Source organism: Battus philenor, unplaced genomic scaffold (assembly GCF_028537555.1).
Source record: "Battus philenor isolate CCGP_79_NKW_IND1 unplaced genomic scaffold, ilBatPhil1.0.hap1 SCAF_27, whole genome shotgun sequence".
NCBI classification, from domain to species: domain Eukaryota; kingdom Metazoa; phylum Arthropoda; class Insecta; order Lepidoptera; family Papilionidae; genus Battus; species Battus philenor.
This window is the reverse complement of record NW_027181690.1, coordinates 10,261,081-10,279,236: the sequence shown is the minus strand read 5'-3', so window position 1 is coordinate 10,279,236 and position 18,156 is coordinate 10,261,081. Positions and strand designations below refer to the sequence as shown.

The following is an 18,156-nucleotide window of genomic DNA, read 5'->3' as shown; positions in this document are numbered from 1 at the left end:
GATTTTTAAGGACATTCTTAGACATAAAAAGCACACTAAATATATTTATATGGTGTTTTGACTTATTACTTTTACCTTTGTATATAACATGATTTAATACTAACAAAATGGAGTTCCGAACTCTGACAGTTGATAGCGGCCATCTTGTTGAAGTAATATCTGTCAAATTTGACTGACGTTTTATCAAACTGGGTGTTCTTTTCTTTTGACCTTTGGAAAGAGACAATCGGTTAATTTCGGCTTCGTAGAGCACTATCTCTGTCCCATTCTACTTATGTGACGTTTTGTCAGTCGTTTTATTTCGTGTGACAGACATAACGCTCTGCCATATAATATAAAAAGATTACCATCTGTCCGTGTAGACTTTATACTACTAGACGTTATTGGTCTTTCGAAAAAGAAAAAATAATTAATATAATTTATTAGGGGAACCGGAAAGGACAGTACCCGGCGTCAAATATTAGATTATATGAGAGCATTATCTCTGTCGAACGAAATACAACGACTGACAAAACGTCACATAGGTAGTGTGGGACAGAGATAGTGCTCTACGAAGCCGAAATTAGCCGATTGTCTCTTCTAAAAGTCGATATGCAATATTTACCGCCGAGTACTGTACCGTATACATCGTCGATTTAAAGACCATTCATACAAATAAAAACTTTCGTTAACACCTCACATGTATATAATTTTACGTCATAAAACTTTTACTTTTTAAATTATTTAAGGCATTTCGAAAAAATAAATAGATTAGAAATATATGGGCCTCAATTATCAAAAGAACGAGATCCTTGAAACTGTTTGTGGACAGACTTATCGCGAAGCTCGTGGCATCGACCCGCGGTCGTGTTTGCTTAGTCCAAACCTGAGGGGTAACCGAAGAAGGTGCTTGACCTCTATGACATTGGTACCAAGCTATATATATGTGTGTATATATTGCCGTGGATAATGCCGATTTATCGAACTGGTCCGACTCATAAAACTCGTACGACCTTTACCGCATTTAATCGTGGGATTCCGTCGATTTATATTATAAAGGATGATTGATGATAGGTGTAAAATCTTTAAAGGGGTAAATGTATTTTTACTAATAAAAAAAAGATAAAGCCTTTACCCATTTACCTTTACGTTTTCTAATCATCCTGTATAAATTAATCACTCTGAAACTTTTTAAATGCGACGAGCCAAAATCTTCAGGCAATACAAAATCTGCACGGACATAAACAATGATTAATTTTAGTGTGTAGTAATATGAATGTAGAAAAAGCTTTTTCTTGCTATATTTTCATATTATCATTACGTAATTTGTTATTTCCGAAATTAATTTTTAGATAGGGTATGTCTCTGATTAATTGACAGCAACATTCGAGCCAAACATTCTTCCTTATAAGCTTTTGAACATATCAACCATCCTGTATGTTCAATGCTATGTGTCTGTGTGCACATATTAACACTTTTTATTAATTACTAGCTGTGACATGGACTTCGTCCGCATGGAATTTTAGATATATATATATATATATATATATATATATATATTCGTTAAGGAATTTTACTAAAATAAAAGTAGCCAAGTTACTCTTTATTACCGCAGTTTATTACAGCGTGCACCCTTATACAGAATGTATGACCTCAACAATTCATATGTTTGTGATATTGAGTACATACAATACAATTTAAACCATAATATAAAGATATAATATAAATATATAAACAAACATAATATAAATAAATAAACCATAATCTTTGATCCCTGTTTAGTAAAGTTTTTATTTGTTTTTTCATTGTTTGACTATAAATCATTATATGTTCTCAGTGTGATAGTTATAAAGTAAAAATTGTAACTAACTTTACATTTCAAAGCTTCTAAATTTGTACTTTTTTACTGCCTTTTGTTACTGTTTATCTCCAATAAAGTAAATAAAATAAAATAAAAGTTACCTGCCAGTATAAGTCCTGTCAAAATGGGTCTAGCCGTTTCAGAAATTAGTCAGAACATATATACAGACAGACAGAAAAAAAATTAACTTCTGTATATGTACCGTATTCTTTTCAAACTAGTAAAAAATCTATTATTTTAATATTACAAACAGACGCTTCAATTTTATTTATTTTTATAGATTGCTTTTTAGTATTACAATATTACAGTATACCTATTCCTCTATCAAGCTCCGGAATTAAATTCATCAATTAATTTGTTTTGACATTTGACATCTGTCACTGTCACTTCTTAAATTAAAAGTATGAGTAATGTTTTAAAATAAATAAACGCCACAACTTGTGTAATATTATTAAATAATATAGATTCATATTATTCTATTTTAGCGTCCTTATTTAACGGTGTGACAAAATCAATGACAAGCTTTTTCTATATTATCTTTCCTCTGCTTTCTTTAGGTCTTTCTTCAGATTTAGGTCATCGCCCACCAGGTATTTAACTTTTTTTTCTACTTTACCTAGAACCAGAAGTTATTCGAAGTTTGATTGCATTCGGGCAGTGTGGCCAAAACACCTTAATCTTGAGCTGATCGAGGATGTCTTTAATAGTGCTTACCGTTTATAGTATGCATATTAATTTAAATAATAAAATAAATGCCATCATAAAAAAACAAGCATCAAAATTCTCGTAATCGAGTAGATGTGTTTAATTCAATTTAAATATAGAATGTCGTCATTTTTTGCACGGTTAACGGCGTTTTCCTTATTACGAATCTGTCGAAATGAAATACGTCAAATGCCAAAGAGTGCGAGGTAATTGATGGGGCACGCGGTAAAAAATTCGCCAAAGCGACATCCGCCACATAATCCACGGGTTCAGTACGTGGAATTGTTGTGAAAAAATATGCCTTTTATTTATACTTCATTGTGACGTCATTATGACATTACTTTTTTTTTTTTACAAAGATTCCAGAGCTATTTAAAAAATAACGTAACGCTTTACTTACTGCTATTAACAATGCTATTACGCTATTGATATCGATAGTATATTATGTATATGGTTAGAGATGTAAAATCTCTAAGTAAAATCGGGTGAATGTAGATCATTTGCCGCTAATTTAAAAATCAATGGTTTTAAAAATAATAAATAACGTAATTCATTAAAAGCGTTTTCTAAAATCGGATACATATTCTTCTTCTTCTTCCTTCCCTTTTCCCTTTATTTGGGGTCGGGTCTCCTTATTAATTTGCGCCAGGCCATTCTATCCTGGGTTGTCTCTGCATCAAGTTGAAGGGTTTCCAGTTCCTTTTCGATATTAGACCACCACGTAGCTTTTGGACGCCCTCTCCCTCTTGGGCATTCTGGGAGGCTTAAGGCAGTTTTTATCACGTGGTTATCTGGTTTTCGTTGAATATGGCCATACCATCGCAATCTATTTTCCTGTAATTTGCTGGGGATCGGAGCTACCTTAAACGAACCTCTGATATATTCGTTTCGTATTCTGTCCATTCTAGTGACGCCACCCGACCATGTAAGCATCTTCGGAAATCGGAAAAATTAAAAATCGGATACGTATTAAAATTAATTATTTTTCTATCTGCTCTCAGACATTTGTCTTCACAAGGTAAGGTATTGGCCGGTAGAATTCCAATAGCAAAAAGTATGTAGCGCATTTAAGAGTGATAACTTTATATAGGTTGATTGGAAATGTGTGTAAGCTTTTGCAGAAACAATGTAGCAAAGGATGGAAAGAAATGCACAGAAGGTATTTAAATAAAAGCAATAAGAGTGAAAGAAAAGGTTGAGGAAGGGAGAAGATAGAATGCCGGATATTGTGACGGACGAAATAAGGAAAATAAATAAATCTACACAAAAAAGCTTATTGAAATCAAAGACCCTGTCCAAAAAAATGGTAGTGGAACTAGAGGTCCAAAAAATATGTTTTTGCAATGAGAAACCATTCTGCATATGTATATATGTACTTCAACTGTACAAGGGAACCCTAATTGTACAATTTATAATATTTACACCGCGAACTATGCCAACGTAAATATAAACACAACCTTAATGACTGTATTTAGTGGCAACGCTTCGGTCAGATCCCGGTTGCGATAACTTCTTGGAATTTTATCGATGTTTTTAATCGAAAACCGTTTATCATTTTAACACCTAATAAATTGTGTTAAGCAATGTTTAAAATGTTCCTCTATTTTATAATTACTCCATTTTATCACGAATACCGTATTTCCTAATGTCCATTAATTTACTATACTTAACGTTCAACGAGCCATGGAGATGTTCAGAGATGCTCTATGAGATTGAAATAGAGATAAAGAAATCCATAAACGAAAGATAGTATTTAATGGAATCAGGCGCTACTTTGCGGAAGTCCATCCTAAGTAAGAAAAGGACCAATATTTAGCCACTTCCGCACATGCAGTGGTAGTCATGCAATAAAATGCACCGCCCGCCAGCCCGCTGATAAATGCGTATGCGGCAAACAATGCGAATCACACAACCGCCACCGTGTTGAGTAATTTGGCTGCATGTGCGGAAGTGGCTAAATATTGGTCCTTTTCTTACGAAAGATAGTAATCGATATAACCCAGTACATACGCAAGCTAACTAATCTGATCATGGCACATAGCACGCAGTAGCGAATACCGCAAGGGGAGCGTAGAATCTCTTCACGAATCCAAAAAGTACCAGTTAGTTATTTATTAGTTAGTCTATTCATTATACTAATATTTGTTAAATATTTTCCAGGCTGAAAGGTACCGCGAGAGACGTCGCCTTGCAACCCCAAGTCCCACACCATCACCGCCACGACGCCAGGCTGCTCCTCAACCGCAGCCGACACCACAGCCCACCAGCGGCAATTGGTTGAAGTCACTTGACCGGCTCGGCAAGAAGAGAGAGAAAAGCATCAACAGTAGGGTAAGTTGGTTTGATCGTGTATTTGAAACTCACTTTTTTTTTGGATTTATTTCATAAATACTCATTGGATGTCCACCTCTATACACAGGCCTTATCCATAGATTTCCAATAACACCGGAAGCAACCTTCATTCAGATTCTTGCACCTCTAGCAAAGTCGTCTTTCCCCCTTGTTGGTGAACATCTTACGTGTACCTAATAAACTGCACATAAAATAACTAGTCAATTAATAATAGAAAAAATATAATAAGAAAAGTGTAGTAATGTATTAAGAAAACACAATCCAACAAATAAAACTGTAATAAAAAATAATATGTAAATAAAAAAATAAAGAATAAAAAAATGGTATCTAGCCACCTAAGAGTAATAAGATGATGGAAGGAAGGTGATGAAAGCAAGAAGGTATGAAAGAACAAAATGAAAGATACTGTGATGGAAATAAGGTAAGAATAAAAGAAATTGAGAAGTATGACAGTGAGTGAAGAATAAAGATGAAAAATCTGAAAAACTTATTTGTAAACAAAGACCCTGATCCCAACTAATTAGGGGTACGAGAGGCCTCCAATAGCGAGGGCCATAAAAAAAACATCCTACGTTGCGCTTGCTGATCCGTAATCTCCACTCCAAAACCTTGAAGCCATCTGTTCTATAGTTTCTGTTTTATAAACTTAATGACATAAAAAATACAATAGGCGGTCTTATTACTAGAAAGAATATCTCATAGACAGTCATAGTATGGAAAGAAAAGAACATGTAACGGGCTTGTATTCAAAATTAGCCCAAATGAAAAGACGACGATTGCATGATTGGCGGCATCCGAATTCAAATCATCGTTCGAATTTCAAATTTGAACGAAGAACAATTATTGTAAATAAAGTAATGTGGTCGTGGTGGCTAGGAATACGAAGCATGCAACAGTAGCAAATGTAATCGAACAATAAATAAAATACATCTAATCTGTTAAGATGAAGATCGCATTTATCTAAGAGATATGTATAATCAATTATCAATATTTTTTTTAATATTATATCGACTTTTACCGCCATAACTTTTCCTTGCGAAACTTTTCTTTAAGGAAGAATAAGAGATAGATGAATAATATTCTTCAAGTATTTTTGTATTATAGAGATGAATATATAGCTATATATTCATTCCTAAATCTTTCACTTTATATTAGTAAAATCATCACTCTGAAGTATGTCACATGAAATTGTTCTGGTCAGAACTTCTAGCCGCACAAAGTCTGCACGAACAGATAGTAAACAATAAATCATTTATGAAGTAATCCGAATTTTGATAACACTTTTGTTTACTATGTAAGTTTTACTTCATTTATTGTTCCTAACCACTACCTGAGATTTTCATTGATTTTTAAATTGGGTGTACCATATATTAACTGACAGCAAATTAACTATAAGTTAACATGTTTAATGCTTTTACAACTATTTTCAATCACCCTGTACATTTATTTATGAAATATTGAAATACAGGTCGAGAAGGACAGCATCATCACAACCGAAGATGAATCATCACGCCGCGTATGGTCCAAATCAAGCAAACCGCTTAACTCACCAGCCAAGAACCTTCGCTTCTTCGGTGACACCGACCAAGAGTCCGAGGGTAACGTTAAACAAACAGTCACAAAGTCCAAAAGCCACCCGCATTCGAAGAGTCACAGCACGCTGAGAAAAACCATCTCCAACTCGAGCACTGGCCTCGACGAGGTCGACCACAGCGAGCTATCCAACAAGAGCTACTCCATGTCGAACCTTTACCGGGACGAACAAAACGAATCGCCCCGAACGAAACAATACTACAAGAGAAACCTACAGAACATATCCGAAATACAGAGCAATTCTGAAACGGAGAGTCAGTTCGACAGGAAAACGAAAACAAAACCACCAATCAGTCCCTACGACAGATCCAGGAGTCATAGCAGCTCAAAAACCTTGAAAGGGAGCAAGAACGATATTAGAAGACATGCTAGAGGAGAAGAAAGAGGCAGCTCATCAGAACTAAGAAGCAGTAAACACGAATTGAGCAGAGATGGAAAGTAAGTATTGGTTTTAAATCTGCTCATACCTAATCATAACATCCGAATAAAATTGAATGGACCTAGGCCTCCGCCGTAGTGCGACTGGTTCCATGTGGTCTGCTTCCGTCTTCATCATAAGGTCATCGGTCCGTGGGCGGACGTATTACGTTACGCTTGCAGATACGTGGTCTCCACTCCAGAACTTTAAGACCCCATGGCCATGTGTTCTGTATCCTATGCGACCTTCCCCACACCAATTTCCACTTGCCTATCCACTGGGTTAAATCAATTACTTTCATTCGACTACGGATCTCCACATTTTTGATCACGTCGTGAAATTTCGAACATATGAATTAGATCTTTCTAATGAATAATTAAATTAAGTAAGAAAAAAGACTATTACAGTGTAAATAACACTTGTAACATAGTGTAGGGGCAACATTGCGTTATTGTCAGCGGCGCATCGAAAAAGGGAATTGGGATGAGCCCGACGTGATTTCTGTGGAATTCCCCTTTTCGATGCGCCGCTGACGATAACGTAATGTTGCCCCTACAATAGTAATACGTAACTGATTTACAAATAAAATTCTAATTTTGTCCTATTTCCATAGTCTCATATCTTGCAAACTTTTTCTATTACACAATTTCATACAAGTGATTGGCCATATACCAGCTTTAAAAGTATAGATGTAAATTCCTTTCTCAGTCCAAATCTTTAAAGCTTTCACGTCTATTTTGTATCACCTGTATAAATTTACTTCACGTCTTTCAACAGTCTTTTGCTGTGTTTCATCCCCACAGACATCTCCAATAGATTTGCAATAGGACCGATTGAAAGCGGCTTGCATCCAGCTTCTTCGAAGAATTTATTAATGTCATCGGTCGACCTAGTGGGCAAACTACTTCTCCAGAATCTCAACGCCCTGAGTCTGTCTATCCAGCGCGCTTTGTAGCCTGTCCACTACTACTTCAACTTATCAATTCGCTGGGCTTAGTCGGTTACTTTTATGGCTTCATTTACTTAGAATGAATTAGAACTTTTATTTTAGGTTAATTTTTTTGTTTAACATTAGATTCTCATTCACAGGCATTAATTTTAATATGTAGTAATTTGAATTTAGAAGTAAGAAAAGGACCATTATTTAGCCACTTCCGCACATGCAGTAGTAGTCGTGCAACAAAGTGCACCGCCTGCCAGCCCGCTGATAAATGCGTATGCGGCAAACAATGCGAATCACTCAACACGGGGCATTTTCAGAAGCTATGCTACACCGATTAGTGCGAAACACAGTCTTACGTCATTTATCATTTTTGAAGACATTGATTGACAGTAAATAATCTATGCATTCATCACTTTAAAGCTTTTATTTCGATAACCAATAACTCTGCACAACAAAACATTCTATTTCCAGGCTTCGACGTCGCACACCCGTGGCCAACTCCGGAGAGAGCAGTACAGAAGGAGACTCCAGCCACCAGAGCCAACGCAGCGTGGTATACTTACACGCGACCACAGGTGGGTGTTATTCATTTTCTTTTTCCACACCATCTATATTGTAATGCATTGGTTTGCTATACAATTTCTTTGTTGTTATAAATCCTGACAGTTTAATCACAGACCCTATATTTTGACATCTGACGTAGAGAATTTTTTTCTCTGGTTTCTAACACTAAAGAATTCTTTTTAAAAAGTACTATATTTATAAGAATAACTATCTACATATTTCCAATAATACTCCTACCTTCTTTCTTCTACCAACCTTCTTCCTAATACATACCTTTTTCTCATTAACGACTTTCTTCCTACTATTTTATCCCTATTCCTATTACTATCCTTACCTACCATCTGACTACCTCCATTAGCTTTGTAAAAAAAATTAGCAAAGATAAAAGGCGAACTTCAAAACTTTGAATCCGTATTATTGAATATATCTAAAAATATATGAGATTTTTCATTTAGTCAAAAAATTTAAATTTCGCTATGATTAGTAACGGCTAGTTTTAAACAAAGAGAATTTTCAAACTATATTGAGTTTCATTTCGTTTTTTTTATTCGCCTAAGATATCTAAATTTTAGTTTTCTTATAAGAGCGGTACCGCTATACAGAGGTAGCTAAAGGTTGTTTTTGGAACGATAGCAACCAAAGTCTAAAAGGAGGCATCATTAAATACATTTTAATGAAAAAATGATCAAATTTAATCAAAGTTATATATTTATCCATCGTTACTAATATTAAACATTCGCGTTTGAACGCAGTTGGCGATATCCCTGATCCTGGCCGGCTCACCAGAAACCGCTCCCGGGACGACGTATCCTCCGTCATGTCTTCCAACGTTCAAGTGCGAAGCACCACAAAGAGCTTCTCCCTATTCGCGCCCTGGACGCCGCGGCACTACGATCAGCAGGACGTTCACTACGCTCAAAAACCGAAAAAGACCAAACAGAAGGAGAGCGTGTTCAAGAAGTCACAGTCTAGAACGGATAGTCAGCCGACGCTGCAGAAAAACAAATCGTACAGCCAAACTACACTTGGACGACGGCCTCAAAGTCAAAGCCGACTCAGTAGTTCTAGCACTACCCTATACCGCCGGGACAAGAGGTCAGGGAGGGAAAACGGAGAGAGCACCATCTCGCGCAGAGGTCCAAGCGCCAAGAAAAGCCAGTCCAGCGAGGTTCTGAACCGTGACGAAAGGGACAGAGTATCCAGATCTATCTCCATGCCCAAAGACCAGAATAAAAAGGCCGGTTGGTTCAAGCTGTCGAATAAGAATAAAAAAACTGAGGTCAACACCCGCGTTCGCTGATTAATAAATATCATTAATATATATCAAACGTTTCATCATCATATCAGCCGAGAGACGCCCACTTCAAAGCATAGGTATCCCCCAAAGATCACGACGATGATTGGTCTTGTGCTGCCTTAACTATGTTGTTGGTTTATCGAATGTAGAGCCTACCTACCGCGTCTACCGGCACGCGATCGCCAATCGAGAACCTTTCAGCCCAAAAGCCTTCGGTTCACAAGTTCAGTTGCTATTTGATTTTTTAAATCTTCAACAAAAAATATATATTTATCAAAACGCCCTAAAGAATATATCAAGACTTCCGATAGATTGGGCCGAAAAATATAATCTTACAATCTAACTTATAAGTAAACTTATCAAAAGCGTTAAATTTGAGGACATTTAAAATATATATTTCAGTGATGCCATTAATAAAACAAATTATTTGACATCTAAAAATACTAATACATTAAAAGCTATGCCTACAATAAAACCGTATAGTTTCGTTTAGCTTATAGCTTTCTTATAATTTTAATTTCTTGAATATAGGCCATGTTAATAATAGTAGAATTTAAAAATTTAACATGGTCGATGTTAAATTTTTCAATAATAAATAAATTAAAATTGTCGAATGTAAATAATCAGCAATAATTTAGAAATGATATACTTATACCAAGATAAGTTTTTAATAATAATAACTTTTTTATACAAATGTCCTATTAACTAATACGTCATATTAACAACTTCAAAATTATTGCCATATCAATCACTATTTGACATGTGTTGCTATACGTGAAAATTATTTAATGACGTTTATTTTTTTAAACTGTTAAATGTTTAACAGAGAATAAAATATGGCGATAAGTAATAAAATGAGAGGGACAAATAAATTTATGATAAATTTAAAGGTATGTAATGTGCAGAGATCGAATAATCAGATGCAGATTTGTCTAGATATTTTTTCGACTAGAACTATTTTTTTTTTTTGGAGACTCACTTTGCAAAGAGGTTGCATTCGTCTATTTTAATCTCAAGATGGACATGAAAGCTTTTTTAATAATTAGCTTAAATTTATCTAAACTTGCATTCGAATATTCGATCTCTGATAATGTGCCATTTATAAATTGTTTATATCAATGTTACCACGTTTAGTGATTTAGCAATTATATATTATCTGTTGTAATGTAACGCTTTACACTAATAGGAAAAATCGATTTTTACTCGATACAATCTCGTTCGTAAGATCTCCGAGTACCAGAGTAATTAATATGTCTATTTTAAGTTAATAAGTGTTATTCGGGGTAGATTTTCGAATGTAATAACGAATAATTATAAATAAATCATCTAATTATGTATATTTCTTTCATTTATACAATTATTTGTCAAAACTAAATGTAAATATTAAAGATTTTTGGGTTACGAAGCATAGTAATTAAAAATCAACACAGCTAGACATATACTACAACCATTGTATAATTATATAATCCTTAACGAAATATATCATAAATTGCAAAAAAACAAAACAATTTTAGAAGCGGTAGTCAATCATTATAAAATAGAAAAGGAAAGAATCAAAGCAAAAACGCTCATTGCTAGTCGACACGACGAAACATCTAGAAAGTTCTATCAATTAAAAAAATATTAACCCATTTCATGCCATCCAGAATATTATATTCAGTAAATGTTTTCATTCTTAGTTACTTATTTTTATTAATCACAGTTAATACAACTTAATTTATTGTTTTCAACTTAATTTATTGAATTAGTGTATTTTTTAATGTTTTCGTTACCTTTTTAAAAATATTCGTCATTAAAAATTATAACTTTGAAAAATTTGTATTTACTTCATTAATTCAATAAGTAGATTAGTTGTAAAGTAAACGCTTTAAAGAAGTGAATGTATAGCATATTTATTTATTTATTCATTAATGATAATATAGTAAGAAAAAGGGTTAACAAAATTCTGATAACTACATTAAAATTGGATATTATTATTTATACTTTGTTGTGCCAGAAGTTATTGGCATAAACCATTAAAATAAATGTTACATATTTCAGAGTGATCACTTTATACAAGGTGGTCTATAATGGGCATTAATTCTTTAAAGATTCTGTTAAGAAATGAGCTATATAGCCAATCACCCTTTTAAAGATATAGAAGATTTTAAACATATACATAATAAATAATAATTGCCACACTATTTACAATCGCATAGTCAGCCAGCGATCCTTAGCCTAAAATGCTGTAAGTGAAGAGAGCACAACCGTCTTGTTCAACATGCGACTCGCGATTAAAAATGCTGCCGCAACATACGACGCATTTCGACAACGTATTGACAGATGGCGCCACTGTGCACCTAACACGCCGCGCTATTTATATTTACGTAAACTTATATTTACCCATCTAAACTTTATTTGTTAACTTCAGAAAGGATTAATATGTATATATTTTTTTTCTTATAGCCTTATTTATTACCTCTATTATTATATTCTATTACTACTATTTTTTATCTTTTATTTACTATTATTTTTTTTTTCATTTTTCTTATTTTTTTTCATTCTCTTCGTTCATTCGTCACAATATCTAATCTTCCACTCTAATTACCTTTTATCCATCCTCAATCACTGCAGTTAGGTCTATTTACAATTTGCAATACCTCAGATTTTTTATTTAATTTGTATATTTTTAACCTCAGCTTATAAAAACCATCCAGTGTTCTATCGAAAACTACAATGTTGTCAATTATTCAACCTCAGTGATTCCACGAAAATTGTCCATCCATATTTTTTTTCCGAATCTTCGGCCATAAAAGATACAAATAATTAGGTCCTTTACTGAAAATCTCTGACACATTTATGTCTTCCCTGTATTTATTTTAAGCATATGTACTCGTGTTATACTTGCAAGTGTATAAATAGCCATGTAATTTTGTCTTCATAACCTAACGGCCAGAAATTTTAACTTCAATAGATTTAATGGATCAATAAATGTATTTCGGATGGTACTACAGTTTTTCATTTCAAATAGGATAAAAAATCTATACTCCTAGAGTACTTTCAAGAGAATCGCAGAATATGTGGGTGTTAGAAATGAAACAATGATTTAATATTGAAGAATTTTATTTAAAATCAGTCTTTACACAAATTAAATATCCAAATAATAAATCTTACATGCCAAACAAAAATTAATTATGATTTATAATTCACATTTTTCATTACCAGTGCAAGATTCCTTCGATTTCTCACTGGACTCCATACGAACTGGTCCCGTTTTAGTAATTGGTACAACTCTCTCACCTTTAGAGTCGACTTCCTTACGGGGAGCTGTTATAGTAAGAACACCATCGCTTGAGAGTTCTGAAACAACGTTCTCAGACTCTGCGCCTTTAGGCAAAGCGTATCGACGTACGAACTGCCTCGAAACATACCCATGTTCATCCTTCTTCTCTTCATGCTTTGCTTCAATAACAACATATCCGTCCGAAGTCTTCACGACAATCTCCTCCGGCGCGAAATGCTGAACGTCTAGATTGATCTGGAATTTATCCTTTTCAGTTTTAATTGTCGATCCCAGGTCTCGAGTGAGTGACTCCAAATATCCCCAAGGTCTGAAGTAAGGGAACATCCACGGGCTGACCATAGACGTCAATATATCGTTAGCAGTCAATCCCATTCCGAAATCCTGGTCAGAAATTTTACTGTTCTTTTGCTGACATTCTGTGTCGCCGTAAACGTTCATAGCCATTGCTAATGCAATAAATGAAATTGAAAAAAGCTTCATTGTTACACTTCTGAATTCAATTACTTCAAATCGCACACTTTGCAGCGAATCCTGCTCGCTTCGAAGTACACTTCACGAATAACGCAACTGACGGGAAATCGCCGGTTTATATACTTAACTGACATCTAGTGGCTAGTAGCAATTTCTAGAAACATTGACGTATTGTCAGTGTATTATTTATAGACGAGAATGCAAGTTTGAGTAAAATCAATAAATTTAAGCCCTTCTAGAAGTTTCAGTACCCTGTAATCTTTTACGGGAAACGTACATTTAAAGATTATATTACTAAATTATAAAAATTTCTGGGAAAAAACAGCGACATCTAGTGACGAAGAACTTTTGTTAAAGAACTCGTATGTTCTCGTCGTTTTGTTCTGGCAAAATCTAGAAAGTACGGTGTATTGTTCCCATCAATTTTTAAAAAAAATCCGGACACAAGAAAATGTATTTATTCATTTATAACAATTTTTAGGAAGAAATCGTTAAAAAATATTTTAAAATTACAAAGTCATTTGTTAATGTCGTAGATGATGAATAGTTACGGAAGTTTTACTTGATTCTACTACTAATGTACTAGTAAAATCCAGGTGACGTAATTAACAGTTAAACATTTTTAAGCGATTCAACATTATTCTTTACGAGTTAATTTTAAAAGTACAACTGTAACATCATACAAGAATTAACTATAAGCGTTGTCTTTGCTTATACTTTCTATATCAAAGGGTATTATTTAACAATAATTCAGAATAATTTCTTGGCAATTGTTACACATTTGCATTTACTAAAAATCTGAAATCCGTCAAATCTTGGTATTTGATTAACAAATCGAAAAACTAAAAAAAATAATTTATCGAAAAACTGTGCCCATTGCTTAGTCAGGAATGAATCTGAAGGTATACAATTTCTATGTTCATATATTACAAGACAGAAGTTAACCTTTTAAAATTATTTAAATTTAAGTCCTTCCAGCGGTCAAAGTAACTGTTATAATTTAACGGTAAAATAATTACTATAATCACTGCATCATTTAGCAAGATTATGTAACACAAAAGCCTTATTTAATAATATTAAAAAAATGTCCTTTAAACTTATTTTCAAAGTATAATATTACAGGTTTATGTATGTTGTTAATGTTTCTGTTTGTTTAGTGATATCTTAATCTTGTATAATAACAATATTTTAAAATTTTCTTTTATTAAAAACTGTAAGCGTTAATTTGATCGATATTATAAAATTAATTAATTTTTTCCTTACTTTTCATATTGCATGGTCATCCTACACCGGTGCACGCATATTTTTATTGGGTTCGATAAACATGAACTAAATGCATAAAGGCAAACGTAATACTGTGTTTGTTATTTTTAATTTATCAGTTAGATATAAATAGATAAAGGCTTAATATAATAAGCTGTTAAAACGGTAAAAAGATTTATTTATAGTAATATCCGTAGATAGTTATTACATAAATATTAAATTTGAAATATATTTATCTAATAAGAGATTTATTACATTACCCAAGTAAATACAATGCTATTATTAGAAAAATAAATGTCTTGAGTATATCCTTGATCTTAGTACGCGCAATTTTTTGGAGCGCGATGGTGAAATATATTCATTATTGACAATTGTCATAAGTAACAGTGATCCTGTTCTGTTTTGAATAAATAGATTTGTAAAAAAATCGATTAATTTTGTACTATATAACAGCAAAGTGGTGGAGTAGTCTTGTTTAAAAATAAAGCACCAGATAAATAAAATTAAAAAAATTACTGTTCAAAGCTAAGACTTGCTCTAATTATATTTTTACTTAACAAAACTGGACTGTAAACAAGCAACTAGGCGACTTCTTTTCTCATTCCATTCCATTTCTTATCATCATCTTTTCATCACATTCTTATCATCATACATTTCTCATACATTTCCATGACGTTACAATAACACTTTCCCTGATTGACAAAAGAAGTTGCTTGCTTCAGTCCTATCTTCTTACATGGTTCCATTAGTCTGGATCAGTGATTCCTAAAGAGGTCTATATCGACCCCTAGGGGTCTATGACAAAGTCAGCGAAAAAAAAAATTTTAATGTTACGTATATTTTACATAACAGATACAAAATTTTATTCTGAGTAGTTTTAATTTAAATTCAATTAATAAATGTATAAATTAACATGTGTTTTTACTTTAAGTATTTAACACTAAACTTCACTACAGTTAGAAATTTACAGAAAATCAATATCAGGTAAGTAGGGGGTCTACCCAACACGGAAAAACATGCCAAGGGGTCTATGACACAAAAAAGTTTGGGGAACTCTGGTCTAGATCAACTGATCCTATGAAAAGGTTTTTCGGACATTGAGAGTGTCGTCATGCACCATTTCTCTTAGATAGTAATGTCTCAGACGAATGTTTTTTTTTTCCTTTTAAGAACATTAGGATTTTGTGCTTGTCTGATTGCAACTCCATTCTCTTCTCTCAATGATGGCATATCTCCTACATTATTTTTCACTTTCTATTCCTAATTCTTCAACATCACGGAAATTCTCGGAGTCATGAAAGAGATCTGATATCATAGTAGGTTTGTCAGTCATAGCTGCTGCAAGTTCTCCTTCTAGAGCACTTTCAAATTGAGAGTTAAGCTGTTCTAGCTGTGTGGAAGACTCACTTTCATGAAGTTCATTTTCTTCTAATAACAGGTTGTCAAATATCTCCCTTCCGCTTTTTTGCTCTTTATTCAATGCTTTATAAAAAGTGTTACAGTGATCGGATTTAGTTCAAATATGCGCCGTTTTGTTCGATAATCTGTTTCCATCTAGACGGCAACTTCATAATACCTCCCTCGTAGAAGCCCCCCTCCTTATTTGCGAAGAACTCGGACAGTCACTTTTCACAAACCTCTTTTGAGTTTAACTTTACACCACCAAGGGCGTTCGCGTACCGTACGTATTATTATTTCTACCTCTGCTCCATGACTAGTTATATTTTGGTGTATCTCCTTTAACTTCTCAACAAAGGAAATCTGAAGAAATCTGCCGTTTCGCGTTCGCGTCTTCTGGACGAAAATTCAAATTCAAATCAAAAATTCAAATCTCTGGACCTTTCAGTTAGTTTTCTATTCCCAAATTTAAAGTCATTATCGTTTTTGTGGGCAATAAGTCTTGCTTTTACAGGATGTCTATTTAGTTTCTTCCGTTTTTCTTCCAGAATTTGGTACTAGCATTCACTACCTAGAACATCTTAGGCTTTTTGCCGTGCCACAGCTCTTACAGCACTTTTCCTGTGATTCTTGTAGGTACTGTAAGATTTAGAAAATATGCAGCAATATTTATAAATTCTGTCTACAGGCCCACGACTACCAGTTCCCACCAATATTCTGGTTACTCCTTGGACTTGGTAAGACATTTTCAACCGCTGAAAAATTCCAAGTCTGTGTAATATGTCATGGACGGTTTTATATTTCACTTCTCCACCGTTGTCGCTCAGTCATATATAAATGACGTTCCCTTCATTATTGGCTTCATTAATAAATTGCAGCAGTTTATCCTTTACATCGCTTTTATTTTTAACATCGATTTAATTTTTTACAACGATTTTTTTTACATCGATTTTGTTTTTTACATCGACTTTATTTTTTATAAAGTATACATAGCGATACTTTCTGAAAGAGTCCGCACACGTCTGCATGAATAAGCTCTACTGGTACTGACGCTCGGTCTCTCAAAATATAAAATTTTTGACCCCATGCTTTTCCATAAATGCACGCTTCATTGTTTTTCTATTATCAACATACCAATTTTTGAGATCTTTTTCTTCTAAGCAATGTTCTGAACTTGTTCCTACTCAGAAGATTCTGTCGTATTTTTCGGTTTGCTATCATGAATCCACTTTCTACAGTTCTTGATTCTCTGTACTTTCAGCGAACGCCATCTACATATCAAATTATCATCTTTATTTTTTTATTTAATCTGTACTATTGCGCTAAAGTTAACCACTTCTTGGTTTACGTTCTTTTGCCCTTACTTAGCTCTCTCATAACCAGAATTGTGATATTAATATTTCAATTGTTCGCTCTTTCTTATTTAACAGCACCCAACTTGAATTTAAACTAAAATAGTTATCATCAAGAGAATCTTAATTCTTACGTATCAAGAATAGTTCTGATAGCTTTATGGCAGGGTCAATCTTTCAGAATTTCGATTTTAAAATTATTCCAAATGATAAATTTAGACATCATCGTAAAGAGGTCACGTCAACAATTGTTCTTTCTACCTGTCCATGAAAAAACGATGATGCCCCCTCCACATTTCGTGAGCAGATTCACACCACATTATACAATATTTCTTCAGGCATGTTACTTGCCAGGATGAGCAGAGCTTTGCCATCTGCCTTCTCATGGTGCCGAAGCTCTGTTTTATAACCCATTAGTGCGCCAGCCTTTGTTCCCTGTGTAGGTTTCCTGAGTATACCTTCAACTACCTCCATGGCACGGTCTGATAGTTTAAACAGGACCACTCCTGTTTAAAGTATCAGATATATAACACACATATATAAGTAGCAATTGACAATAAATAATAATTAATGTACAAAACTATATGTCACACATTCTTATTTTATATTCACTTAACAAAATAGAACTGTAACCTTGTTATAAACACAGCAGACGGCTTATTGTAGATAATGCGCAA

General features: G+C 33.8%; 2 protein-coding genes across 2 annotated transcripts in view; one reads left to right on the top strand and one right to left on the bottom strand.

Annotated features, from left to right (window-relative positions):
* blo (bloated) overlaps window positions 1-9,715 on the top strand; it is a 68,748-nt gene extending 59,033 nt beyond the window's left edge. The window contains exons 6-9 of the mRNA XM_068769229.1: window positions 4,706-4,876; window positions 6,366-6,928; window positions 8,323-8,426; window positions 9,168-9,715. Coding sequence (XP_068625330.1) covers window positions 4,706-4,876; window positions 6,366-6,928; window positions 8,323-8,426; window positions 9,168-9,715 — 1,386 coding nt within the window. The remainder of the gene's footprint in view (window positions 1-4,705; window positions 4,877-6,365; window positions 6,929-8,322; window positions 8,427-9,167) is intronic.
* Window positions 9,716-12,796: 3,081 nt separating this feature from the next.
* On the bottom strand, window positions 12,797-13,541 carry LOC137925576 (protein lethal(2)essential for life-like). The gene has a single exon (XM_068769037.1). The coding sequence runs from the start codon at window positions 13,473-13,475 to the stop codon at window positions 12,891-12,893; it is 585 nt and encodes a 194-aa protein (XP_068625138.1). The 5' UTR covers window positions 13,476-13,541; the 3' UTR covers window positions 12,797-12,890.
* Between the last annotated feature and the right edge of the window lie 4,615 nt (window positions 13,542-18,156).